General features: G+C 43.2%; 1 protein-coding gene across 3 annotated transcripts in view; it reads left to right on the top strand.

The window, feature by feature from the left end:
• Nucleotides 1–623: 623 nt before the first annotated feature.
• Nucleotides 624–15,601, top strand: part of UBP1 (upstream binding protein 1) — a 34,438-nt gene continuing 19,460 nt past the window's right edge. For all 3 annotated transcript variants that reach the window (XM_084858021.1, XM_084858022.1, XM_084858024.1), the window contains exons 1-5: nucleotides 624–1,317; nucleotides 9,353–9,504; nucleotides 10,791–10,867; nucleotides 14,213–14,318; nucleotides 14,663–14,769. In XM_084858021.1, the coding sequence (XP_084714147.1) occupies nucleotides 1,205–1,317; nucleotides 9,353–9,504; nucleotides 10,791–10,867; nucleotides 14,213–14,318; nucleotides 14,663–14,769 (555 nt within the window). In that variant the 5' untranslated portion in view covers nucleotides 624–1,204. The remainder of the gene's footprint in view (nucleotides 1,318–9,352; nucleotides 9,505–10,790; nucleotides 10,868–14,212; nucleotides 14,319–14,662; nucleotides 14,770–15,601) is intronic.

Below are 15,601 nucleotides of genomic sequence, written 5' to 3' on the forward strand. Positions count from 1 at the left end.
AGAGCCTAGTCAGTCTTTTAAAATCTAACTAAACAGGCTAGTAAAATTTGGGGGGGAAATTATAAAAATCCATTTAAATTAATTGCCAATTCATGTAATATTAACGTTTGGTTTACATTGCCTTTGAATTCAAAATACCGTACTGTACTAGAGTGACAAACCTCTATTGTTCAATAGTTTTGACTTTTTCAATCAATTCTAGCTGATCTGAAGCGTGAGCCAACGTGGCGCTAGGTGGGAAGTTTAGGATAATTTCGGCCTCCGAGGCCCGCACGGGATGAGTAAGAGCCGCATTTGTTTGTGCAGTGCGTTACATAAGGGTGATCAGCTGTCCTTTACCCACCGCTGGCACCTACGGGCGCACCATGCCTTTCGCAGACAAGTTCTCGCATTGCATTCTGGGCCCTGTAGTCAGCGCGGCCTCGAGTGAGAGTGCGCAGTGGGAAAGCTAAGCCATAAAAGGATGGGAACGGAGAAAGGGGCGGGAGCGCTTTTCCATTGGCTTGGAAGAAATCCTGCTCTTTTCTAAGCTTCTGAGTAGCCGGTTCGCGCTGCCTGTCAAGGCAGATTCCGAGCAATCAATGCTCGCGCCGCCTCTACGAGCCGGGATGGAAAGGAAAGGCAGGAGGAGGAGGAGGAGGATGTGGCCGCCATGTTAGTGCAGGCTCCGCTGTTGCCCTCGCCGTCGCCGCGCGCCAGGAAGGAGGCGGAGACGCCGGAACAGCTCCGACTGCTGGAGGGGCCGTTGGGGCTTGCTGGGCGCGGAGGCGGCGGCGGCTGTTGCGGCGGGCGGCTCCCCGCGCTGCTGCAGCAGGGGGCGGCGCTGATGCGGTTGGTCGGCGGCGCCTCGGGGCCGGGCCTGAGGGGCGGCTGCTGAGGAGGCAGCGAGACCTCGGCGGGGCGGCGGCTGGCCGCCGTGGGAAGCGCAAGATGTGGCTGAGGGCGGCTCCTGCCGTGTTGGTGTTGCTCCCGGCGAGCCCGGCTTTCTCTGAGGGGAAAGGGCTCCCCCGGGGCTGAGGCGCCCCTTCCTCCTCTCCCCCCTGCCCCTCCCGGGAGTCCGTTGAACCTTCTCCGCCCGGCCAGGCTCGGTGGCCTCACCGCCGGAGGGGGGGGAGGAGGAGGCGGAGAAGCGAGTTCTTCTTCCCTTCCTTGCCCGCTGCTGCCGGCCTTCCCCCTCCCTCCCCTCTGGGACTGCTGCTGGAAGATGGCGTGGGTGCTGAAGATGGACGAAGTGATTGACTCGGGGCTGGCGCACGACTTCGACGCCAGCCTCTCCGGCATCGGGCAAGAGCTGGGCGCCGGCGCCTATAGCATGAGGTGGGTGCAACGGCCGCGGCCCCTCGAGGGAAAAGAGAGCCGGGCAGCGGGGGGGCTCGTCTGGGCCAGGTTTCCTCTGGCCATACGCTCAGCAGAGGAGCTAGGCCATGCAGGGTGGGTGCTGGTGGTGCCTCTCATCTGCCATAGATAGTCGCCTAACTGGCGCGTTTCTTGCAAGGGGGACTCCTCGTCTTGTTAGCCTGCATTGCTCGTCTGTCCACGGGCTTGTCCCGGTTGTGGTTGCCTGACCCTGCTTTCAGCAACGAGCGAAATGGCAGTAGGTACGTCTGCGGCGCCAGTGGTGTCTAGTGTGGCCAGGAGGGTAGCTTTGGGCATGTCTACGCAGGTGCCCCTTAGTGGCGCACTCTAAACTCCCGAGCCATACCGATCCCTTGCCTGTTCATGTAGAAGACGGAAGGAATCGCAGCCCCATGCTCAGATAACACAGTTCAAATAGTGAAAGGGGTATGTTGTTGGTGGAAGAAGCCCATACTCCACATCGTACTACCCTTTCTCAGAGGGTGCTGCCCACATTGCAGTTTTGCATTAAAGCCCAGACCCAGAAGTGCATAATGCTGTTCAGCAGGTATACCCTTTGAGAGGATCAGTTTGGGGTACTCAGTTTTTCCTCTGGTTAAAACAAAGGCAGGAATATTGTGCTGTAACTAAGGTCTCCTGAGTATAGATTAGGTATTTTTTAATATGTCTTTAGTCTTTTACATGCGTAGCATGATTACAGTGGGTTGTGTTTCCTCAGGGTTAAATGCATGTTAGGCTGTTCTGATTAGCACACATTTATTGTGAATAGATGAAGGGACTTAAAAGTAAGTGTTTACATTTGGGAGCTTGTTCTGGGTATGTGGTGGACATAAAGAGTGAGTAACTCTAACCACAATGCTTTGATCCCCTGAAGTAAGGAATACTTAAAATGACTGTCATGTAGTAATGTTGTTTTTCTTTAGTTTTGTTTTTCAATATTGACCCTGCCCCGCGTTCTTAACTGGGCATGGGTGGTGGTCTACTGTGAATTCTTTATAGTATATGCTGTTTGCCATTGACAAGTCCCATGCCCCAGTTGCCCTTCCTCAACTCAAGTTGGGCTGGGTTCCTTCTGCTGATGTCCAGCTGACTCAGCATGGTCAGGGATGAGTCCCTGCCTTGTCTCACTTTGGATTGGGGTGAGATGCTCACCAAAATAAAAAAAGTTCACTGCTGGCGGGCACATTCATGGATCCTGAAACATGTTGTTCAGCTCATATATTCTAATTATATGCTACATATTTTAAAAACTAGCCTGTAAAGTACTGCTTTCTAGGAATTTGACTGTTTCTGATGAGGTAATCAGAGAGCAGATTTAGTCTAGTGTTTCTAGTGAAACACTTGCATGTGAGTTCCCCCATGAGAATCATTCCAGCAATCATCTTATATTATGTGAATCTAGCAACAGTGTTTTTTTATTTATTAATGTCCATTAAAGTAACTTAAATGTTTTGGTGATCTTTTTGTACCATTTCAAGGACTAGAAAGGATATGTATGTTGTTTAGAATGCAGTATTGAGATGGAAGGGGGCTAAGCTAAATGAAGTTCAGAACTGTATAACTTTGAACTCTGAAAACTCGTCGCATCAATGAATGCTTAGGATAAAAGCTGACAACTGCTGGAACAATTCATCACACACTATGTAGTTGTGTAGGTGCTTTGTATGAAAAAGCCTGTCATGTTTAAGATCAGGATGTTCACAACCAAAAATTATGGCTTTAAAAGAATACCTCCAGTTAACAATTAAAGATGCTTTACCTCATTAATTACCGAAACTGTATGTGTTGTGTATGCAAGAAACAACAGAGCGAAGCTGTTTATTGTTTTAGGAATATATATCTGTCCTTTTGCATGAGTCTCAAGGCAGCAAAGGAAAAATCACATCACAATAACAAATCAACCAATTAAAAAGTTACAGTGAGCTGGCAACTAAACATCTAATCCACTAAATGTAGGAGCCAGTTATCAAATGCCAGTTACTTCTCTCAGAGGAAATTGGTAGGTCATTGAGATCAGCCTCAGAAGCTATACTTGTGTGCCTGCTTGTGAAAACCATTAGGCTGGCTGGCACAAGAGAGGGCCTGTTTGGCAGTGGTCCCACACATGTAGAAACTGTTCTAGTGGAAGCATAGAAGACCTCATCATTCCTGCCCTGTAAGTGGGCCCTAACAACCCATTTATATACAACTGCTTTCTCTTAAATAAGGATTTTATAGGGTTGCTGTTTTTGTGGTGCTGCTCTAATTTAATTATTTATCTGTTCTTTCTATTTTCATTGGCTTGAATATTTTATTCATATTATTGATTCTTGGGGCAGAATCCAATGCTGCCCTTGTGTAGCCAACCCCACAATTTCTGTACCACAGGTGACCCTCCTGCTTGTTAAATGACAATTTAGCACTTCCAGAGGCAAGCTGAAATGAGCGGAAATGCTCATTTCTGGAAGGGGGCAGGTTGGCGGAGCTCGCGTGAGGGCTCTAGAAACAAGAATTTCCACTTGTTTGGGGGGGCTTGTGTTCAAAAGTGCTAAATTATCATTTAGCAAGCAGTAGGGGCTGCCTGTGCACGGTCCAGAATCAACAGTCACCTCCACTAGCAGATGGGCAGCATTGGATTCTGCCCTTGTTTTTTGTGTGGTGGTGGTGTTTTTAGGGTTTTAATAATGGGTTGAATCCAGATTAGGGGTGTGTGTGGTGCAACTGGGCTTGCTAGACTCCCCCCTGCTCCTCCCCCCCTGCTCCTCCCCCCCTGCTCCTCCCCCCCTGCTCCTCCCCCCCTGCTCCTCCCCCCTCCCAAGGCAGAACCTCCAGCACTCTGAAAACAATAAACAGTAGGTCTGGCGACCCTGCTGAATGGTACCATAGGCTGTAGTGTGAGAAGTGGAGGAGCCCCCCAAATGGGGTGGGGGCACTTTTTGTGGGTGGAGCTCTGCTCACAGACTTGGATCAGCTAGACTTCGGTGGATTCTCCCCTTCTCCCACAGCATCTTCACCGCATTACAGCCTACCAAATTCAGAAGGGTCTCCCAACTCTGTGTAACATTTTCAGGGGGCTGAAGGGGCTATTGTGGGGGGGGGGGCTTGGAAGTATGCTTCTGCCAGCCCAGTTGCATTCACCTAAATCTGGATCCAGCCCATTACTGATTATATATTGTGAATGTATATGCTGGAAGCCAACTTAGTTTGACCCTAAAAGGGTGGTCTAAAAATATTTTAAATAAATAAATAAAAACTGTTCATTAGACTGGAAAATACCTTACCAAGAGAGAATGGGCTTATTTGGACATGGTGAATGTCAGACTTCTGTGCTCCCTCCTCTTCTGATGCAGCCTCAAGGAGAAGATCAGAAGCTTTTGCTTCTGTTTTAAACCAACCATGGTTACATATGTCCAAACCGAGACAAACTGTGGTTAGTCTTAACTGTGGTTTAAGGAAATGAATCATATTTCTGAGTTTGGACATAATGAAAAAACACATTGAAAACACATTAATTGAAAACAGAAGCAAAAGCCTCTGATCTTCTTGCAGCTGTACTGGTGGAGGGAGAATGCGCACAAGTCCAAGGCTTGTTCATATAACACTAAACTAGCCTTCCCCAATCTGGTGCCATCCATATGTTTTGGACTACAGTTCCCATTCCTATCCATTGGCAATGCTGGCTGTGGTTGATGGGCATTGTAGTCCAAACAACTTCACTATCCCATGGTTTAGTGTTATGTACAAACCAGATTGAGCTAGGGATATGTGAAACCTTCCTGAGGAATTTTGTTGGTGGTTCCTTTTCCTCCTTCACATGACAAATTGAACCCTGAATCCTGCTCTACGTGCTATTGAAATTCCTCAGAATTCTATGTTCCTTCCCTTAAAAAAAAATGGAATGGGATGTTTTTCTCTTAGGTTCACTGATTGTTAGATTTTTGCCCCTAATCCCAGACTTTTTTTTTGTTGCTGGTGTTCAGCACAGAAGGAAATGTGCTCTGGGTCACGATAAAAAGTCTGAGATATTTGGACTGATCCTTATAGAGTACAAACAGCCACTTGACCAGCCATCCCCAGCCTAGTGTCCACCAGATGTTTTGGACCACAACTCCCAGTATTTCTGACCATTGGCCATGCTGGCTGGGGCTGATCAAAGTTGAAATTCAGTCTATCTCTTCTGCTTTACAAGATCTTCCATCGCATTGTCTTTTACAGGGCTCCTGTGCCTTTAATTTTTCTGAACCGCCCAGAGAGCTTCGGCTATTGGGTGGTATAGAAGTGAAATAAATGAAATAAATAAAATAAATTAATAGCTGCCTGCAAGATAGAAATTCAACAGATATTTAGAGAGAAATCCTGTGGTCCTTGGGAGAGTGCCCCAGGGACCACAGGATTGCTTGGAATCTCCCTCCAATGTTGGAGACAGTGCTCAGAAAAGGGAGTCAGAGATCCAACACACCCTTCCCGTCACAGCTGGTGCAGAAAGAACCATGCTGGCTGCCCCCCAAGGTCAGAAAAGTGACCTCTGAGGAGGAGGAAAGGGGGGGGTTCTGGTGGGCAGGGAGGGGAGGAGACTGGAGAGGCCAGAATATGAGAGAACATGAGGCCATTGCAGCATTCCTCCCTCCTTTTTATTTTATTATTAAATTTATTAATCGCCCATCTGGCTGGTCAGCCAGCCACCCTGGGCGATGCACAGCATACAACAAAACAGTCCAAAACAATAAAATTCTACAGTAAAAACATTTTCTAAAATACCCTAACTCACCCCAAATGCCTGCCTGAGCAACCACGTTTTTAATGCACGATGGAAGCTCATTAAAGAGGGGGCATAGCAGAGTTCCCTAGGGAGGGAGTTCCACAGAGTGGGGACACCACAGAAAAGGCCCTCTCCCTCGTCCCCACCAGTCTAGCTGTCCTGGCTGATGGGACAGAGAGAAGGCCATCCGAGGCTGATCTTGTTAAGCGGCCTATCTGGTGCTGCTGGAGGCGCTCCTTAAGATAGGCTGGGCCGGAACCCTATATGGTCAAAACCAACACCTTGAATTTGGCCCGGAAAACAACTGGTAACCAGTCCTCCTCCAGAGTACCCTCGCTAGACAGGCTCAGAAGCCCATCTAGCAAAAAACACAAAAGATGGAGAGCAAGGAGGCAAAGATTGCCTTCCCCACTCCTCCTGCCCTGCCAGAATAAGCCTGGCATGGCTTTGGATGATTGGAAGCCTCTGGGTTCAAAGGCTACAAGGGCCACAACCCATGGGATTGCACCCTTAGTATTTTTTTCTATAAAAATGCTCTGTGTTGTGCTATCAGAAACCATTGTGAAGAAGTGGACTGTGTTTCCTTCCCCCTCCCACACACAATACATGCAGATTCCTTTGATTGAGTGATAGATAGGAATGTGCAAACTTCCTTGAGGAATTCTGCTACATTTATGAAACTGTTTTAGCTGAAGTGGAAGTTTTGAGTGAGGTAGAACTTACCAAAATAAGGTGCTTGTTTTGTGATGTTTTCACTCTCTGTCAATAGTAAGTGAGTGGGTAGACGAAAAGGGCTATTGAACATAGCTTTTTCATGCAAGTTGATTGAAAAACCTGTGTGGTAAGTCTGAAGAAAAAAATATCAGATGTTACTCTGTAGTCAGATTTGCCGTCTGGGTAGTTCAGATATCATGCAGAAGAGCTTGTGACTAAATCTGTCCCCCTGTGTTGGTACTTCAGGGTAACCTGCCAGAACATTCTGATAACCACAGATGGTGCATAGTGGGAAAGTGACTTCTTGGGTAACTCAGCTTTGTTCCAGTTAGGATTTTGTCAAGAGCAGCCAGTACCTTTGGATGTGTGGATCACTAGCTAATATATCAGTTAACACTTGTTAGCTTACACTCCAATAGGCTGACGCGTTCTCTGTACTAGATCAATGGTGTATTTACTTTTTGTTCACGTGAATCAAAGCAGCTTTGTGTAAACTTTACTGGGGACATAGTGTTTCCAGCTATCTGATATGGGCTAAGCTGTTTCAGTAAGACTTCAGTACTGAATTATTAATAATTTAAAATGTATTTTATGAGGATTGCACTTATGCTTCCAGCTCATCTTTACCTCCTGCTGTTTACTCTTTCTGCTTTAATGTTTTAAAGTTTGTTTTAAATTTAATTCCAGTGTAGAAATGTGAAAGTCTGTGCAGGGGGATGAAAAATATGAGGAGAATCCACCCCCTGACTTTTTTCTTTTAAGAATTTCAATAGGAAAATTGGAAATTTGGAGAAACACGGAAAATTCATATGAAATATTTTCTTGTTTGGAATAAATAAAATGCTTTTTAAGAGAAGCTTCTACGGATTCAACATATGCAGTATGAAGATTTTCTTGTCAGATAATCATTAGAATGATAACATGCAATGCATAAATGCAAGATACATGTCTTCAACTAGATGGTGCTGTTCATGAGAGGATCATACAGGGCTTCTGTTGCTTGTGAACGGCCGCTTGCCTTTACTACAAAACTTGTGGTTTATATTTTCAACTTTTATTTTTTCCTACTCAGATGGCAAAAACTAAGATACATGTGGTTAAATAGGATAGGATAAAGCAGGTTCTCTCTTTAATATTGGGTATATGTGCAATTTTGCTTGTACAAAACTGAGGCATATTGACTTTTGAGCCTCCAGTCCTATCCTTGCTGAACTGGGAGTAAGTTCCACTAAACAAAGTGAGCCTTAGTTGTGAGTAAACATATATCAGGTTCTGTAAATTTCATGAATATGCCAAGTAGTACAATTATATATGCTAACTAAATTATAAATGATGCTTTTAAAGTTGTAAAGGCAGTGAAATAAGTTTAGGTTTGATAAAGTATTGCATATATTTAATTTTCCCCAACATTTCCATATGGCTTCAAATTTCCAGACATTTTACATCTGTGAAGTTGGTGTATAATCTGTACATTCTACTTGAAGTGTTCTTTATATACTTGTTTTCCCAGACCATTCCATTGAAGGCCTTTTGCTTATTTTGAAAACTGATGCCATGTGTTAATGAGCAGTAACTGCATAGTAAACAATAGCTGGCTGGCCACAAACTGAAGATTTGCAAGGCTGATGAGAAAATTTCTAGAGATTTTAAGGCAGATGGCATCTCACAATGTGCCTGGTGCTCTGGGGCCTTTAGTTTAATGGAATTGCAAACACATTTTCTACAATTTCTCTTTAGTATTAGCTTTATGTAACTAGGGCAGTGGTTATAAGCAATCTATGTACTTTATACTTTAAATTTAAGCAAAGATCTGAATCTGTAGCTTTTTTGTTCCTTGAAAAGCAAGACTATTACCAGTCTGAATTACTAAAGACTGTAAAGCAACAAAAGTTAAAAGCTTATATGTCAACTCTTGTTCCAAGTAGTTTCATAATCTTGATGACTACTTCATTGTAGTTCACATGACTGTTTGCCCCCTCCCCCCTTTACTGCAGAGTTTGGTTACCGTTATGGAATGCTGTAGAATGAACTTAACACTGATCATTCATGGTATTAGGGACAGGGCCTTCTTGGTGGTGGCATTTTCTCTCTGGAAAAATTCAGCATGCCCCCTCTCATTTGCTTTTTTTAGACTGGCTTCAAAAACCTTTTTATTCCATCAGACTTTATACGATTGATCTCCTTGCTTTCACTTAGATTTTTTGCTGATGTCCGTTTAATCTGTTTGATACTAAGTATATTGTATAACTTTCAATTGTTTAACGTCTTATCATTATTTTAGTTTTATTTTTGTGAGTTGCCTTTGAAAAAAAATTGTTTTTAAAGTGGGATAGAAATGCCTTCAGATGAATAATGTTGCTTGGCTTTCCATATACATTTAGAAGGAGAAAGAAGGAAGCCACTTCACTATTTTTTTCCTGGTAACACGGCTCCTGCTACCTGCTGGTATGGCACTGTGTCTTGCCCATAGGTAGCTTCCTTGTTGTTAGCATGAACAGAATTATGGCTTCTGAGATCTAATGTTGTGGCCTTTACTTATTTCAGTGATGTTCTGGCACTGCCCATTTTCAAGCAAGAAGATTCTAGCCTTCCACCTGACAATGACACAAAACATCCACCATTTCAGTACGTTATGTGTGCTGCAACATCTCCAGCAATCAAATTACATGATGAAACCCTTACTTACTTAAATCAAGGTTAGCAATGTTCCTGTGAACAGTCTTCTATTACATGTTGTGGTTACGTTTTAATAAATTTGGAATGTCAATAATAACAACAACCAACTAATAATAATTATTATATAATAAAATAGTTTTTCAAAAATACTTGCTCTGAGAAGTGCCATAATAAATACCTGTGCTTATGTTCTGCCCTAGTATGTATAGAGAGAAGAAGGAAATGTTTTGAATGTATGGCAGGCTTCATAGTTATGAATATGGAATACAAACATTTCAATTCACAGGAAACCTGGGCTTTTGTCTAGGTGCTGAAAATATTTGGGAGATGACCAACAGTTGGCTAATTCTGACATCAGACAGAATGGTGTCACGTTAGTGCTCTTTGTTTCTCTCCAAGGAAAGTTCCAGCTCCTCATAGATAAGTAACAGTTGTAGTCAAGGTTAATAGTATCACTAGAAAAATGTAGTTTAGAGGTCGAAAGGCCATTCATGTAACTTAAGATTTTTGGATGTTACAGGGAATACTTAAGTATTGGACTGTGTTTAGTAATCTTTTACTTCAATATAAAATTGGGGCACAGGGACCATGGCTGAACAACAGTAAAAAAAGTATTTGACAATAACTCCAATTTAATCCAGAAAACAATAGTTTAATTAAATGTATAGTACAAGTTATACAGAGTGTATGCAGTCTGTAATGATTCCAGTGTTAATCTCTTGACATTTTAGACCCCTAACATTATTATTCATGAGTTTTCCCAACTGAAAACCCTTTGCTGTAAACATAAAAAATGAACAAGGAAAGGTTACTACTTTATCTTAGATGTTGTATTTTTTTGAGCACTCAAATGTGGTTAGCTATGATCCCAAATATTTAGGAACATTAAGAAAATGGAATTTTCCCAACTTTGTTCATGGGGATCATGATAGATCGCTCTTTTCGGTGTGCTTATATCTTCTGTTTATGTTGCTGTGTCAGGATGAGATGAAAAGTCAGTTTATCGTGACAGAGCCCTTCTTATAGGGTTGCTGCTTCTCAATCTCAGTCTCTTCACCTTGCTTACCTTTACAAAAGGTGGAATTTTCTTTTTCCCTTGTGCTGGAGGAGCTATTGCTGGCTTTCACATAGTGTTTTTCCTTTCCTGTTCTGCTTTTCCCTTAAAAAAAAGTTTAAAATTTGTTTTATTGTCATGCATCACACTTTATTATATACTTCTAAATAATACACTTGATTGACATTTGGCAAAGGGGGAGCAGGTGGGGTCCCTATATGCATAACGTTATCTTTTTTCCCCCTTTGAAAGGTCAGTCCTACGAAATCCGGCTGTTAGATAATCGAAAAATGGGAGATACGCCAGAGATCAGTGGGAAACTGGTGAAGGTATGTTGGTGGCTCAGTCTTGACTCCTGTCCCTTTCTGATTCTCTTTTAGTATCCATTGGGGCTGCCTCCATCATTAACATTTCCCTGCTCTAGGTCTTAAAATGTAGCTAGGAGAGAGTGGAGAAAGCATCTGACACGCCTTTGTAATGACAGGAAGTTCTGTACAGGTCTGAACTTGCCAAAATCCTGTACATGACTAGATCCCTCAGACATTACGAAGGCACGGGGGGGGGGGGGCTGTTCCACTTGGAGTATTTCCTCCTGGAAACTTTAAGACCTAAGTAGTGAAAAGTAATGTTGAAAGCAACTCTCTTCTGAGTGGAGCTTCTGTGGAATTTGAAGTTTGCTTGACAATATGTATCAGTTTAACTGTGTTTAGTACTTACCGCATTTACCCAATGTACTCCAAATTTTTTACATGCATTATCTCAATAACTCAATAATTAGGGTGGTAATATTATCCCAGTATTTTCTTAGTGGTTAAGATACTGAACTGCAGACCGGAAGGTCGGCAGGACAGCAGTTCGAGACCCGAGTGCCGCGTGACGGAGTGAGCTCCCATCTTCAGTCCCAGCTCCTGCCAACCTAGCAGTTCGAAAGCAAGAAATTGCAAGTAGATAAATAGGTACTGCTTTGGCGGGAAAAGTAGCAGCGTTCCGTGCACCTTGGTGTTCAGTCATGCTGGCCACATGACCACGGAAGCGTCTTTGGACAGCGCTGGCTCTTCGGCTTAGAAATGGAGATGAGCACCACACCCTAGAGTCAGACACGACTAGTTGGGGACACCTTTACCTTACTTTTATTTACAGTGTAGGTGTGTGTGTACAGATATCTGTGTCTAGGAGGAAGGACTAGAGCTAAGACTATCCAGTGCATTCATAGCAGAAGTCTGAGCTTGGTACTTTAGCATAGCTTATGCTCTAAACAATTGTATAGTAATTTAAGCTGTATGTAGCTCACACATATAGTCAAATGTGTGAACAGTTGAATGTGAAATCTTCAAGCAAAAGTAATCATGACATAATTACCTTTTATTTAGAGCGCAATTCTCCTGGGGTAGGTGGCCACCACCGAACTCAGAGGCAACTTCCTATCCAATGCAGGGCAGGAGAAGCACGGAGAGGATAGTCCTCTCTGTGCTTCAGCCACCCTGCATTTGTGGCTAGACAGCTGATTTTGGCTGTCTAGCTACGGGAAGCCGGAGCAGGGGAAGTGGCTGCCGGACGACAGCTTGGATATGTTGAACAGGCATTTCTGCCTTCCCTGCCCCAAAACGCCCTGTTTTCGCTGCTCCTCTTCTGAGCGCAGAACGCTGGACCGTTCCAAGCTGCCTGCGAGGCAGCGTGGGAGGGAGGGAAGGTCTGTTCTCAGGGAACCATAGACGTATCCTATGGCTGTCTAGCCGCTGACTAGTGGCCATAGGATTGCTCCCTCCATCACTCAGTTATGGGAAGGGGGAAAAAATCTGTAAGTAACTTGCAATGCTCACTGTTCAAATACATTGTATGCAAGTAGATGAACTGGTAAAACTCCTTTTATACTTGCCTACAAGTTAAAAAAGGTAAAGGTGTCCCCAACCAGTTGTGTCCGACTCTAGGGTGCGGTGCTCATCCCCGTTTCTAAGCCGAAGAGCCAGCGCTGTCCGAAGACCCTTCCGTGGTCATGTGGCCGGCACGACTGAACACCGAGGTGCACGGAACGCTGTTACCTTTCCCACCGAGGCAGTACCTATTTATCTACTTGCAATTTCTTGCTTTCGAACTGCTAGGTTGGCAGGAGCTGGGACTGAAGACAGGAGCTCACTCCCTCACGCAGCACTCGGATCTCGAACTGCTGACCTGCTGACCTTCCAGTCTGCAGTTCAGCGTCTTAACCACTAAGCCACCGCAGTAGCTTGGTACTAAAGATGCTGGCAAAGCTTGCTATAGCTGAAATCAGATACGAGATTTGTGGGCTTATAATGCTTACCAATTAAGATTGGCTTAGAAAATGTGAGCTGCTTCCTGTTTTGGGAAAAATTATTTTTGAGCCTAACTGATACAAGTGCATTTGGTGGAAGGTTTGTCCATCACTACTCGGTGCCTGAATAGTGTTCACCCTCTACTGGTTGTACTAGACTAAAATTTCTATTGGAGACGGGGAGATTTATACAGGGATTGAATTATGAATTTCTGAGCACTTACAGCTTCATCTAGTCATAGCAGCTGTGAATGTTCATCACTTTAGGAAAAACATACCCTGTGCCGCCTGGCAAGTTGGTGAGGAAAGTCCTGGCTCTCATGACTCCCAGTCCTCCAATCTGCTGATGTTACCTGAGACGTCTAAATCCATGTTAGGGCTGTAGTCGACAAAATAATTTAGCGTGAATGTCATAGGGTACATGAGCCCATTTTAGTTGAACTATAAAAGTATGTTTCCAGTCTAGTTGTTTACCTCTCTTCTTGGCATCAGAAAGAAAATTTAAAAGGGGAGCCTGTAGCAAATCTTTAAATGAAAATCAATAATATTGGGAAGCAAAGAATGATGTAGTGATTTTCTAGAAGAACAATGTGGGCATCTTGCTGTGTAGTGACCATTGAGACAAGGAACCTTGATGGTAATCCTGTTTAAAGGACAAGTGCTGAGGATCTTGATGACTGATTTATTAAGCCTGTAACTGAAAGGAGGCATTTTTATTAGACCACAACCTAGTGCTACTTTAGTGGTGTAATTCCACCATTTAGATTTTCACTCTAACAAGCTGAATCCAGATTACAGCTTTTAATTAAGATATTTTTTACGAAGTTCTGTTTTTTTTAAACCTGTAAAGACTGCTACTCCCACACAGTCAGTGACCATTTCCTTACATGTGTGCCCCCACTAGTTTTATCTCTTTACACCCAGCTTTATTCTATCCAGCCCCATTTCTTTGTAGCCAAGCATACCTTCTTTTCTCTGGTGTAATGGGATGTTCTTGAAGCTCAGAAGAATCCCAGAATTCTTCCCATGTATAAATTGATGTTTTCTAGGCTCTTCTAAGTTGAGCCTCAACCTCCCAAAAATATGTTACTTTCCCTGGTGATGTGCATAACCTAAAACTAAGAACAGTGTCACTCTTGAGGTTATCTGATTGGAGCTCAAAACTTTGTATACTCCTGCATCTCTAACTTAGGCAAGTGTGCCTCACATTTGTTGAATCACATGACAGTAAGAGAATTTGGGTGGGCACAGAGTTGGCAAATGTGTCTCACTTCTAGTTGTATACCATAGCCATACTACTAACATGGTGATCATTTCTGCAAAATTTCTGTGTGCGGTTTTCCTCTATTTTTAGTTTATTTTTTTACTTTATTGTTTCTATTAGAGTATCATAAGAGTTGTGTTCCATGACAGAAGACTGCAGTACACTGAGCATCAGCAGCTAGAAGGTTGGAAGTGGAATCGCCCTGGAGATAGATTACTTGATTTAGGTAGGTGTATGAATTAAGTTAATGAGAGCATTGTTACTATTATGGTGTACTCTGTCATTAAACATCTGCTTTAAATAATGTATTATCACATAGATTTCCATGAAGGCCACTGAAAATTCTCTAAATTTGTATAACAAATTCATAATAAGGAATAGACTGAGATCTGCACACAAAATTTGTCTTAAGAAAAAACAAAGACTTGGAAGCTTAAATAAAATTCCTGCATGTTCATTATTGCTGCCATCAAGATATGCTAAATAAATATTGGTTTTATAAAGCTCGAAATGTGTGAATTGGAGCTTTTTATTGCCTGGTTTTCCAAAACTTGTGTTTATTTTACTTAGATATTCCTATGTCTGTTGGAGTAATTGATATAAAGACAAATCCAAGCCAGCTCAATGCAGTTGAATTTCTGTGGGATCCTGGAAAACGCACATCTGCCTTTATTCAGGTTTGAGAATTAGTTATCTTGGGAAATTGCAACAAATTCTTTATCTTGGGTTTTATTTAGTTTTAGAAAGAATTGAAACTCTATCCTATGTTCTTCGTAGTTGTAATGTGGCTAACCCATCATTCTATTAAATCTAAGCTATTCACATTATTTCCAATATTTCAAAAATAGAACTATATCACAAGTGAATATAATAGCCCTGCTGGATTAGAAGAAGGCCTAAAGCAAGGCAAAAGGCAAGAATTGTCCATCCCATCCCGCTTCCCCAATTTGGGTGGTAGCTGTTGTTAGACTTAACCACTATGAATATGTGTTGTTGTTTTTTTTAAAAAAATTAAGTTAATGACCTGGTTCACATGTAACGACAACCCATGGTTTAAACTAGTGGGCTCTCCCACACTGGAGGCATTCAAGATGAGGCTGGACAGCCATCTGTGGGGGATGCTGTGACTTGGATTCCTGCATTGAGCAGGGGGTTGGACTCGATGGTCTTGTAGGCCCCTTCCAACCCTACTATTCTATGATTCTATGATGAAACAACCCATGGGTTGTTGTGCACGAGCGGGAGAGAGTGGGCACAATGCCTCCCACACGTCTGTCACTTCCACATTTAATCAGCAGTCTATAATGCGCTATGATATAGGTTGCAAACCTGGAGTTTTGGGTTGTTTAGGGGCTAAACAACCGAATGGTTAACCCCTGGTTTATTTTTGGGTTAACTGCTAGGTTGTTTAACCCCTAAACAACCCAGCTCTCAGGGTTTGGACATCACACTCAACAACCTACGAATCAGCCAATCGTAGGTTGTTGATTAAAAGTGGAAGTGGGTGGT

This window comes from Heloderma suspectum, chromosome 5 (genome assembly GCF_057233095.1).
Source record: "Heloderma suspectum isolate Gila_16-S chromosome 5, 16-S_ref, whole genome shotgun sequence".
Classification (NCBI taxonomy): Eukaryota; Metazoa; Chordata; class Lepidosauria; order Squamata; family Helodermatidae; genus Heloderma; species Heloderma suspectum.